Here is a 12,583-nt window from a genome sequence, read left to right on the forward strand (position 1 = left end):
TATTAGATATTATATATTGAAATTCTTTGGGGACTAGTCCTTCTTTCCTAGCATATATTTGTATCCTAAAATCTCCATACTCTGTCAGCTAAATGCAAATGACTTCTACATTTATGTCTCCAGCTCATATGACTTCTTTGAGTTACAAACTTGTGTATTCTATGGCCTACCTGACATTTTCCCTTAGATGTCTCAGAGGTACCTCAAACATAAGAGATCCATGCTAAATTAATAATTTCCCAAAAGTACATGCCACATCACAGAGCCAGATACATAGTCCAGAAAACTATTATTAAGTTTCTGATACATTCTCTTCCCTCACTGTCATATGTCCACTCTATCCTCCAAGACTTCCCAAATATCTATGGAATCTATTCAATTTTCTTCATCTCCACCAATATCTCCACTGTAGTATCAATAACTGTCATCTCCGGGGTAGTCTAGTCTTTCCGAGGAGTATTACCTCCATCCATTCCACTCTGCTCCTCCCTCTTTAATCTGTTCTACACCCGAGATACAATGATATTTTTTAAACACAAATTTCACCATTGATGCCCCGAGCTTGTTTCCTTCCCACTAAAGGGATGTTGCTTGTACTGTTTCACTGGCTTGGTATGCTCTTCCCCTATTTTCTCCTAGGTAACCCTGTTTCTCCTTCAGACCTCAACTCAATTACCATTTTTTGGGAAAGCCTTAATGAGTAGGTCAAATTTACCTAACAGATTACAATATTACAATATTCTTGGACATTTGGTACATTTCTGGTTTTGTTTACCATTATTTCCCCAGTACTAGCACAATTCCTGACACAAATTCCTGTTACCCTCAAAATATCTCTTGATGAACTGATGTATGGAGAGGATAACATCAGTTTAAGAATCCCAAATAGTATGTCATTGGAGTTTCTATTTCTGTAATTATTGAAGAATAAGGTGGAGGGAGATGAATTAGGGATTTGCAAAGAATAAAATGTAATAGCATTTGCTGTAATAATTAGATAGAAGTGGAAGGGGAGTTGAAGATGTTCCATCTATTTGTTCTTTATTCTCTCTGTCCTACTGCCACTTCCCTGAACTTCGACCTGGACTATTTTAACAACTCTCTTACTACTCTCCCTGCATCCAGGCTTACTCTCCTGTAATCCAGTTTGCACTTTCCTCCCAGAGTGACTTTTCCGAGACACCACACTGTCACTTTCCTGCTGAACACCTTTAAAACGCTTCCATCGACTACGGGATAAAATCTAGACTCTTCATCAAAAGTCTTTGTGGTTTGATCCTAGAATTCCTGAACTTCACTTCCAGCTCTTCTCTCCAATCGTACCAGACTACTTATCTGCAAATGCTCCGTGATTTCCTTCTTCCTTGCTTCCTTTCCATCCCACTGAAATCTGACTATAGAGTAACGAAGTTATTCTGGCTGGGGAATAGATATTATATCATCTAGTATGGAGACAAAAAAAAAAAAAAAAAAAAGGCCAAGGAAACTCTTGGCCTTCAAGCTCAACTCGTATGTGGCCTCCTGAATGAAGCCTTCCCCTCTAGGAAAATATTTAGAGTCCCATTGGTTATCTGCCAGCTTACTGTAATTCTTAGCCAAAAGTTAGCTGAGTCACTCTCACATAGGTGTAGTCAAGCTCACTATTTGGCATGTCTGTCCTTGAGCTACGCTAGCTACAAAGAGTTTGTCTACTACGTAATCTGTCCTCACACCTCTTTTCTGGATTGGAAATGTTTCCACAGAACCCTCCCCTTGACCTCAAGAAGATGGCTACTGGCAGGCAAGGCGGGGGGGTGGGGGGGGCGTCGTTACGTCTTCCGTCATCACGCGCAGGGAGGGTGGGGCCCTCAAGGGACTGGAATGGAGGGGCGGGGCCAAGTAGGACGGGGCGGGGCTACGATATGCTGGGCGGAGCCGGAGAGGGGTCGGGGGAGCTTCTGCTCTTCAGCCGGTGTGTGGCACGGCGAGAGGCATTGCAGGGAGAGTCCACTCGACGCTCGGTCCGGAGAACGTGACCAGGACCAGTGTCTCAGACCAGAGGCAGGCGCGTAGCCGAGCGGAAGCTGGTGCGGCCGGAGTCCGAGTGCGGCCGGAGTCCGAGTTCTGCAGGCGGGAAGCACCCGGGATAGGGGAAGCCCCAGGAGCAGCGCGGCGGCGCCTCCCTTACCCAAGGGGCCGAGGCGACGGTCACGGGGCGCGGCGCCACGGCGCGCGACCCAGGCCAGGATTCCAAACAGGCAGCCCAGGCTCCTCCTCCACCGGGCCGCCTCACCTGCGGACAGCGCTGCGCCGCCTCCGCCGGTGTAGAGGGCACCTGCGCCGCTTCGCTCACGGGTCTCCGCCCCTCGCCCCTCAGTTCGGGGCCGGGGCAGCGCACCTGGACGCGTGAGGCTGCAGGAGCCCCGGCTCGGGGCGCGCAGCGGCTTCGCCACCGCCCGGGGAGGACGCAGGTGGAGCGGGCGTGTCTTCGTGGAAGCCGGCGCCTGCCGCTGCGGTCGTCCCGGTCGCTGCCGGGTCCCGGGCACCGGGCAGTCCGCTCCCGCTCCCGGGGAGGAGCCGCCGCCGCTGGGCACCATGAACAGTAGCAGCGCCCACATCACCTACGCCAGTCGCAAGCGGCGGAAGCCGGTGCAGAAAACGTGAGTGTCCGGAGCGCGTCCCCTGCTCGGGTGCGGGAGGTGGCCCTACCCTGCCCCCAAATCCTCGCCGTCCAGAGATTAGGTTCATTCCCGACACAGCCTGTGGAATCGAGATTTGGAGGCCAGTGGAGAGACCCAGGCCTTGGATTTTTCCATTTTTAATTATTGCATTTAAAAAATTGCGTCCCCCCCCTCCTAGTCCCCGGCGCACAGGCACCCTCTCGCACCCCCATCCTTCTGCACCTCTGTTCTCTTTTCTGTGGTCTTAGGTTGTTGACAGGTCTAGCCTGCCCTGTGGGGCTGGTGGATTAGTTAACGTAAAACCGCCTTGAAATCCCCTTCCACTTTTAATATCCTCATGGGTTAGGTTAAAGGACAGTTCCTATTCTCATTCCTTGGTAGGGCCAGATGTTTTAAAGAGCTAAACACGTGCCGTCTGCAAGAAAGGCTCTGAGTTCCTGTGAAGTTATTTTGTGGTCCCTGCAACCGGCTTTCGGCTGCGCTCCTATTTACTTACTTGGCAGTAATTTTGTAGCGCTCAACGTGTTCATATAGGTAAAATATAGAGAGGTGGTAGCGGGGATGAATGAGTGTGGTGGACAGGGTACAATGGGGGATTTGTATGTTAAGCCACCCTTTTGGGGAACTTCCTTACACTTTTGAGGTGGTTTTGGGGTCTGTGAATTGAAAGATTTGAAGCTGGAATTATTGAAACAGACGTTTGCATTCTTAGCATCTTTCTTTAATTACCTTTTCCCCCTACTTCAAAGTTTCGTCAATTCTAATAGAGTGACTCGAAACTTAGGTATTTTGTTTGTTTTAGTGAGATATTTGTGTAAGATGGTATATACTTCAAAATGTTTCAGAAAAAAAAAAATCTGTGCTTGACACAGATTGACTGCTGTGAGTTGGCTGTACTCATGTGTTTATTACTAATGATGATCTTTGAGTTATTTAACATTTTTCAAATTTTCATAAACCATTTTAAGAACACAAACGTTTACCCAGCACAAATTAGAAGTGTGCATTTTGCTTAAAACTTAATTTAAGTCATTAATCCAGATCAGAAAAATAACAGTTTAAAATTTGGGTTTGGAACCACTAACTGGATTTCTCATTTTCATTATGTTTCATTATTCTGGAGTTTTAATTTTCTTTTGGAATTTCACTTGTCATAGTTCTTCAGATTTAGAGTTGGCATTAACAGAGGATATTAACTTATAAATATACTGATTAAAATTTGGAAGTCTTATCCTGCAGTGTGGCTGACATTAGGAATACTGTCTAGTCAGCAGTTTTCTGTCTTGGCAGTTCTGTGACATGCATTTTGTGGAGTGGTTTCTTATATAAAAATGTATTTGCCTGACTTAACCTTGTCCTTGATGGTTATTTAAAACTGAGAGGTATCCCAATTGCCTGTTCTGTGTATTTATTAATACAACAGTACACATAGCATAGTATAAAAGAGAGATATCATGGGTTTTATGTGTATGGTTAGAAAACTTAAACATCTCCCTGATGAATTTTTAGATTTTAGTAATTGTTGTAACAAAGGATCTGGATGACTTTTTTTAGAAAAATCAAAAGCCTTAGTATTGTATTCATTATAAAGTTTAACAACTTTGGCTTTAATTAACATTTTACTAAAGATCTTCCCTTTAAATATATTACATTTTTATTTATATAAGATGTACCTTTCATTATTTTATCTTAGCATTTTAATATACTTCCTAAAACTTTTTAGTATATTTGTATTTAATAATCTCTCATAATATAGTATAATTAAAGCATTTTCCACATTCACCTTCATTTTATTCTGGTTAGGATAGATGTTTATCAGATCTTTGTTGAGCATCATGCATTGCTTCTTGTCATGTAAATACCTTAAAATGTCACTACATTGCTCCCTAAGAAAAGCCTAGTACTGGCATTTATAGAATCACGTGATTTTGATTATAAGTTTTTACCTGAATGAAAAATGGTTTACTTTATAATGCAGCTAATCAAAGTTCATTTTAGGAATGTGGCCATTAGACCTAATATTAAGTTTAATATGAATTTTTAGTTACTAGTTTTAGCTAATGAGGTCTAAAATATGCCAGCATTGTCAGAAAAATACATCCAGTCTGAGCTGAAAATGCTATTGAGATCTATTTAATTTTAATCCCTTAAGTGAGAGTCATTTTATTTTAAAGAAAAAATGTTCTATTGTAATTATAGGACTGTTACTAAGACATTTTAATATACAGTTCCATAAAATTTTGGAATCAAGTAGGTGATAACTTTAACCTGAAGCTCTTCCAGTCCATCTTCAATTAAATTTATTAAACAAGATAAACTCCCCCTAGTGGCAAATCTAACATTGAAAATTATCTAATTGGTAGGAAATAACAACTTAAAAGTGTTAAATTTAATCCCACTAAAGTGTCTTGTACATAGTAGATGCTCAGTAAATATTTCCTTTCTTTTTGGAGTAATTAAGTTAGGAAATTAAAGCATCCAAACCAACCTTGCACCAGATCCATGTTCCTAAAGGAATTTTCAAAAGATACCCTTAACAATGGATTCTTTTGTAACTTTCCTTAAGGTGTTGCTGTATATATAATAACCCTGCTTGGAAGACAAACAATTTTTTTTAACTTAAATTTTGTTCCTGTTTTATTTTCTTTGGAGGTGAAAGTATTTTCATTTGCTTAACTTTGCTTAATTTGCTTAATTTGCCTCATGAAGGTAGGTGAAAAGCACACTACTGAATTAAACAGAATCTTTTTTTCCTAATGATATTAACTTTGTATATATTTTTATAGTTTTTAAAATTTTATTAGTACAGAGAAAGTTTTAGTGGCACTTTGATTTACTATATTTCCAGAAAATTATTACTGATTGTTGGTAAGTAATAGGTGTTGAGTAAATAATATCTATGCTTAAAAATGATAATCACAGTAATGGTGGTCAAGATAGCCATCATGAAATGTCAGAACTGGTAATAACTTCTCAGTTTTAGATGATCCTGTTTCCTTTATTAACATACTAATAATGCTATGTAAAAGAGTGGTGTTTCTTGCTATATTTGCTAAATTGCTGCTCTATTTAAGTCCGGTGAACCTCATTTATATAATACTAGTAGAATAAAATTATGTATTGTTTTACTAAAAATGTTTTATGTAAATGTACTATGATACCATTCTAAATAGCTTTTAAAATAAAAGGATAAGACTTTTGAATTACATAATTATTGCTTCACCATCATTTTTCTTTCAGTAGTTTAACTTAGTTTGTACATAGTGACTGTAAAGACTCTTGCATATTGGAACTATGAAATGAGTAAGTGAAAGTGTTCACTTATCAGCATTTATGAAAAATAAATGGCAAAAAAGAGGAAAAAGTGAGAAATGAATTGAAAGAGCATTAGGTCTAAGCTAAGGGATGAGGTCTGGTTTCTTTGCTTTTGTAGATCTGAGCAAGTGATTGACCAATAAAGCAGGACAGTCAACACCTACACTGCCACTTTCACAACTAAAACTAACAGAACAAAAGCTTTTTATAAACTGTAAAGGTTGTTAATGATATAAATGAAACAGAAACAGTCTATTCTTTAAATAATTGTAGCTCACACTATCACAGAACAATCAGTTCTCCTGTAAGAGGCAGTATATGATTATGTTCTCAGTAGGGTTAGGGCTAAAACGTGCTACTCCATTGGCAAACTTACATAGTACGTGCTTAGCATTGTATATAATTAGGACAGTTGCTTAGAAATAAATACCCTGCAAATCTCTTAACAGTAGTGTCTTCCAACTACCACACTTCTTTTAAAATGGATTTTTTTTTGCACAGTGGTTTAATTATCAAAAAGCTACTGTTCGTTAGTACTTACTGTGATATTTGTGTGCACAGTGTTTTATATACATTATTTGTATAATGGTAGTATGAAAGGTGTTACTATGTTTTATAGATGGAGATCTGAGGTTCAGACTCAGCATTGTCAGGTAGTAAATGAAAAACCTGGGTTTGAGTATCAGATTTCAGGTCTCATGGCTCCAAATCTTATATTAACAACTTCACAATATTGCTCAGGTGAATAAGTTTAGTGATACATATGGTACACCTCTATTTTAGGGATTTTCTGAATGTCCACTGTGTCTACTTAAATAGTGTTCTGAAGTAAATGATTTACCATTTCCCAGACTTGTGTTTAACTCCACACTTGCATTCATGCTCTTTCCTCTTAGTCTTTTCCTACAATCTTCCTGATTTACTACCTCCCTCCCTTCCTTTAAAATATTGTTTTCAGTGGCTGCATAGTATTCCATTATGTGAATATGCCATAATCTATTTAACTGTTTTTATTTTGGGGGGTAAATTCTGTTATTTCCAACCTTTTAATACTCTATCTAGTATTTCAGAGAACACCCTTGAGATACATGAGATTCTATGCAAATCTTAGTTGTTTCCTTAGGAAGAATTCCTGTAAGTGGAATTTGGAAGTCCAGAGGTATGTATGTATACTTTCAAGGTGGAGCCAGATATTATGCTCTGAAACATGGTTCAAATTACTCTACAGAAAATTTATTCCTATTGGTAGTATGTGAGAGTGCCTGTGTTCTTTTTTTTTTTTTTTAAAGATTTTTATTTATTTATTTGACAGAGAGAGACACAGTAAGAGCAGGATCACAAGCAGGGGGAGAGGGAGAAACAGGCTTCCCGCGGAGCAGGGAGCCCGATGCGGGGCTCGATCCCAGGACCCTGGGATCATGACCTGAGCCGAAGGCAGACACTTAACGACTGAGCCACCCAGGCGCCCCGAGAGTGCTTGTGTTCTTGCATTTTTGCTTTAAAATGTGAATTGCCAGTTGCATAGGCAAAAGAGAGAGGAGGGGTAGGTAATTGAACATCAGTGTTGGGGTTGTGAGTGTGTATGTGTGTGTTGTTGTAGTCCTAGAAGTAGTAATAGTGTATCTGCAGATTTTTCTTATTTATTTATTTATTTATTTATTTATTTATTTATTTATTTATTTATTTATTAAAGATTTTATTTATTTATTTGAGAGAGAGAATGAGAGACAGAGAGCACGAGAGGGAAGAGGGCAGAGGGAGAAGCAGACCCCCTGCTGAGCAGGGAGCCCAATGCAGGACTCGATCCCGGGACTCCAGGATCATGACCTGAGCCGAAGGCAGTCGCTTAACCAACTGAGCCACCCAGGCGCCCCGCAGATTTTTCTTCTTGAGGTATCCTTTACATATTGTTTTGCTTTGTCTTATATTTTTCAGTTGTTTGTTGGCTTTTTTTCCCCTTTTTTGATTGAATTTTTTTGGAAAAGTATTCCTATTAAATAACACATGCACAGTTAAGAAAGTCATCATGTCATACAGATGTGTCATAATTTGTGTATAATGCTTTCTTCTATTTAGCATATTAGATATTTGTGTATAATGCTTTCTTCTATTTAGCATATTAGATATTATCTGTTTGTTTTATTGTGATAGTTATTAGTGTTTTTTCATCTCTTCTTCACCCTCACCTTTCTTCACCCTCCCAATATAATTTTATCACTATTTTAGATTAAATACACTTTTGGTGTTTGATTATTTTTTAACTGTAAATATTGTTTACTGCTGAGCTAAGTAATATGCTATGATTACATTTTCCTTCTTCCTGTTCTATGTTATCATTGATTTTGTTGCTACCTATTTTTCATCTTATTATTATCTGGGTTTAGCTCTCTCTTAGGTTTATTGGAGACAGACTGTTTCTGTCTCTTGTTTTCCTTGTCTGGCATGACTTATTTGAAGAGAAGGGTCTTTGTAGAGGGCTATATGCTTTGCGGTCATGAAAATGGAAGTGACTTACATGTCTTTTAAAATCTGATTTACATGTTACATCTTCATGAAACCTGCCCTCATTACTCTACCTGCTCTTACTTTCCTCAACTCTTGGGCATCACTTTTATGGCAACTGGATTATTGTCTGATATAGTGTGTTTGATTTTGCCTTGTTATAATGCATCTCCTCCTGGTAAAAAAGATATGTTCTTTAAGGTTAGGTCAGTCTTTTATTTGCCCTTGTAGCAACAAGATCTTCCTAGTATCATGCACACAGGTATTTGAGCATTATTTACTAATTTAACAATTGCCTACCACTTAAAATTTTCATTTTAGTGATTTTGGTATGGTAGATACATTTTATGTGGGTTCCAAGGGAAATTTTTAAAAAGTGTATTAATAGAAGAAGAGGTAAAGGGGAATATTTTTAATGACTTTTTTCAGGGGTTTGGAAGTAACAATGATTTCTAGGGCATATTTCATGTTAAAGGTTTTCACCTTTAAAGTCCTAGAGACTGTAAACTGTACCTCATTGCCTCTCCCTCCGTATAGCAAAAAGAAGGAGAAGAAAGGACTTATCACAGCTATAGAGTGACAGCAAGAGAGTGATTGAAGAAATCTGACTCATTAAAAGTGGCTTCTAGCTAGAATTGTCTGAAGGTTTTATAGATGTTTTTCCCCTTATCTAGGGAAGTAAAATATTCACCTGTATTCCTCCTGCCAATGAAATTTGCCTTCATTTGTGTTACAGATAACCTCTCCAACATTACATTAATCCTACAATTTGTGACTTTACACATTCAACATTTACATTCAGAGATAAATAAGTACACACTGAAGCCATGGATGGAAATGATGAATGAATGGCTTGAGTATAGTCACTATGCTACAGAGATATATTGAAGAATATTTCAATTTCCTAGCTGTTGGCTAGAGTGAAGAGTAGTACCATATCACATGGAAAGAAGGAAAATAGGAATGAGAGGACATTCAGGTACAGGCACTGGAAATAAAGATAAACAATTTATTAGTAAGTGGAATGAAACATTTGGGAGTAGATTAAATCACTGAGAGGAAAACGCTGATAGAGCAGACTCAGTACTGCGATAGGTAATCTCTGTTAGAAAATGTTGCTTTAATCTCGTAGGATTACTATATCTTTGCGTGTCGTTTGAGGTTTTATGATAAATGTCATATAAAAACGAACATTTACAGTTAAGGTAATTTTTATGACTAAACCAGGTTAAAATTTTAATTTTGCTTTCAACACTGGGCCCAAAGTGATGCCTCTAAGACATTCTATGAAAAAGGCTTTAAAGATAGTGCTCATAAACTGAGGGTTTCAGAGGGGAGGGGGTGGGGGATGGGTGAGCCTGGTGATGGGTATTAAGGAGGGTACTACTGCATGGAGCACTGGGTGTTATACGAAAACAATGGATCGTGGATCACTATACATCAAAAACTAATGATGTAATGTATGGTGATTAACATAACAAAACAAAACAAAATTTTAAAAAAGATCGTGCTCCTACTGGCATTGGACATGCTGCTGGGCTTATTAACAACAGTACTTACAACATGCAGGGCTTCTAAAACCGAAGCATGGCAGGGAGTCAGCCAGTCTTGATTTCACAACAATTTTGATTTGCAGGTTGGGACAAGGTTTCTGAGGTAAGGTTTAAAAAAAAACAATAAATTGCTCCTTTGCTTTATCAACATCAGTGGTCTCTCTATTTCAAGAGATATCTAACTTCAGATCTCCCAAATCTAATCTTACAGGGATGTTTGTTTATATTTCAAATGTGGCTTTTCATTTAAATAGATGGCTGGCAGTATATTTTGGCATGGATTTAAAGGCAATACAAAAGTAAAAGTACTAGTATAATGCAAGTTGAGTATAATTGATGTATGTTTACTCTGTATTTATTATGTGCATCTTTAAAATGTATAGATAAGGATGAAATATTTTCACAAAATAGTTCTGAATATTTCTTAAAAAATCAGTGAAAAAGCATGTCATGTCTGTTACTTTAGCTTTAACAGTGGATTTGAAATGCCATTCCAAGTGGATACTTCTCAGCTCTGACCTTACTTAATTTTTCTGTGCATTTGATTTTGTTCTGTAACCTTTAAAATATTCTGCCCTGGTTCTTTTCCTGTCTTCTTATAATTCCTCCTCTGTTGTCTTTGCCTGTGCCTTATCCTCAGCCTTATACCTAAATTTGCTATCATCAAGGTCTGTCCTCATGTGTCTCTCTCCTTGTTTGATGTACCATCCATTAGGAAATAGAGTTGCTACCTCAAGCTACAAATTTCAGTCATTAGCAACCTCTCCCTCACTCAGTGTTTTCCTCTTCCATACTTCCTGTGTCCCATCAGCAAACATTTGAGTCTTGGTATATAGCAAACTTGGTGATAGGCACAAAGTGCTATGTTTAAACATATCATGCCAAGACTTACTATGTGTACTATGACTGCCTTTGGTCAGGCTCTGATAACTTTTTTTCTGAACATTTCTGATCAGCAAACGTTAATTGAAAGTCCCCAACAGATACAAAAATGATCAAAGTTACATAGTAATAAGAGCAACAAACAAGTATATGTAATACCGGTTATGTAACTTAGGAAATTTGATCTCATGCTAAATCTCCCATAATGTGCATAATAACACATGAGAGCTGTGGGCAGTTTGACGTTGTGCAAAGAAATGGTTTGCTGTCGCTCAGGGTTGAGTACTGCGGGGAGCCAGCACAAAATAGGCAGCAGTACCGCATGGAGGAATATCTTGAGTGCTCTTTTTCCTACCGTGACTTATTTCTCGGTGTCCTATGAGTTAGTTTTGCCTCAGTGTTTGTGTTACTGTCTTCTCCCCGATGTTTTATAATCATTACTGGAAAGCTACCAAGAGTGCAAGATTTCAGTTTCAACTTATTAGAAATGCTATGTGCACAGGATATTCCTTAATGGAATGGTTGTATAAGACATTTGCATACGATGCATAAGGTACAGAAGTAGTAGAGGAGGAATCCATTGTGAGTAGGGCAGGGAGGACTTTAGAAAAGGGATCTAATTGAGCTGGGCTTTGAAGCTGATGCAACAGAACAGGAGGATTCTGGAGAGTAACATGTATGAAAGCAACAAAGTATATATTGGTAACGAAGTAATTTCTTCCCTTTGGAGTATAATGGACAGGGAAGGGTTTGGTTGGAGGAATGAGGCCAGAGGAGCAGTTAGGGGGTCATAAAAGATCCTGAAGCATTTTGCTTGCTAGGTTAAGGAACATGGACTGTGCAGAGCCACTGAAAGGTTTGAGTCAGAGGAGTGACATAGATTTGTATTTCAGAAAGAAGTGCTACATTCAGTGAGAGCTGCCCTACATCTCATCCTCTCCATAGCCAGAGTCAGCTTAGTAAAACACAAGACTGGTCATGTAAATCCCAGCGGAAAGATGACTCCCAGATACCGAAGCCTAACTTTATACCATTTCTGTGGGGAAATTTACTGTTTCCTTCGTCTTAACATTTTTTTCCTCAGACACCCACATGGCTCACTCTTCCGTCGTATTTAGGTCAGTGCTGAAACATAACATCAGAGACCCTTCCTGGCTATCAAAACCAGCACCTTTGTCACTCCTTAGTTCCTTATCTTGCTTATTATTTTTCTTCTTAACACTTACCAGCCCCCAGAGCCTTACGTTTATTCACTCATTTATTTATTTATATGTCTTCCCACTGAAATGTAAGCTTCATGAGAACAGGAACTTCAGTATGTATTGTTCACTGCCGAGTGGGCTGTGATTGGCCCATGGTAGGTGGTCACTGTTTGTTGCAAGAATGTGGCCTAACCAGCTTCCCCCTTCGCTCTTTTTCTCTATGCTTCCCACTCCACACAGGGGACTTAACCACAGTTCATTGTTTCTCAGTCCAGCCTCCTCCTGAAATCCCCTTCATCTTAAAAGACCCGTCTCAAAAAAAGATAAAATAAAAAAATAAAAGGCCCGTCTCAGATACCACCTTATCTATAAAAATCTTTTTTCAAACCTTTGCTCACATACTTTGCTCCTATAACACTATTGAATATGTAGGAGAAGAATGTTTTCCTAGACTACCCAGGACATGATA

At 38.8% G+C, this 12,583-nt stretch overlaps 1 protein-coding gene across 1 annotated transcript in view; it reads left to right on the plus strand.

Annotated features, from left to right (window-relative positions):
- The first annotated feature begins 1,952 nt into the window (after nucleotides 1-1,952).
- The window catches only part of AHR (aryl hydrocarbon receptor), a 53,982-nt gene continuing 43,351 nt past the window's right edge, over nucleotides 1,953-12,583 (plus strand). The window contains exon 1 of the mRNA XM_035020682.1: nucleotides 1,953-2,639. Coding sequence (XP_034876573.1) covers nucleotides 2,575-2,639 — 65 coding nt within the window. The 5' untranslated portion in view covers nucleotides 1,953-2,574. The remainder of the gene's footprint in view (nucleotides 2,640-12,583) is intronic.

Source organism: Mirounga leonina, unplaced genomic scaffold, assembly GCF_011800145.1.
Source record: "Mirounga leonina isolate KUSES-001 unplaced genomic scaffold, KU_Mleo_1.0 Mir_174, whole genome shotgun sequence".
Lineage (NCBI taxonomy): Eukaryota > Metazoa > Chordata > Mammalia > Carnivora > Phocidae > Mirounga > Mirounga leonina.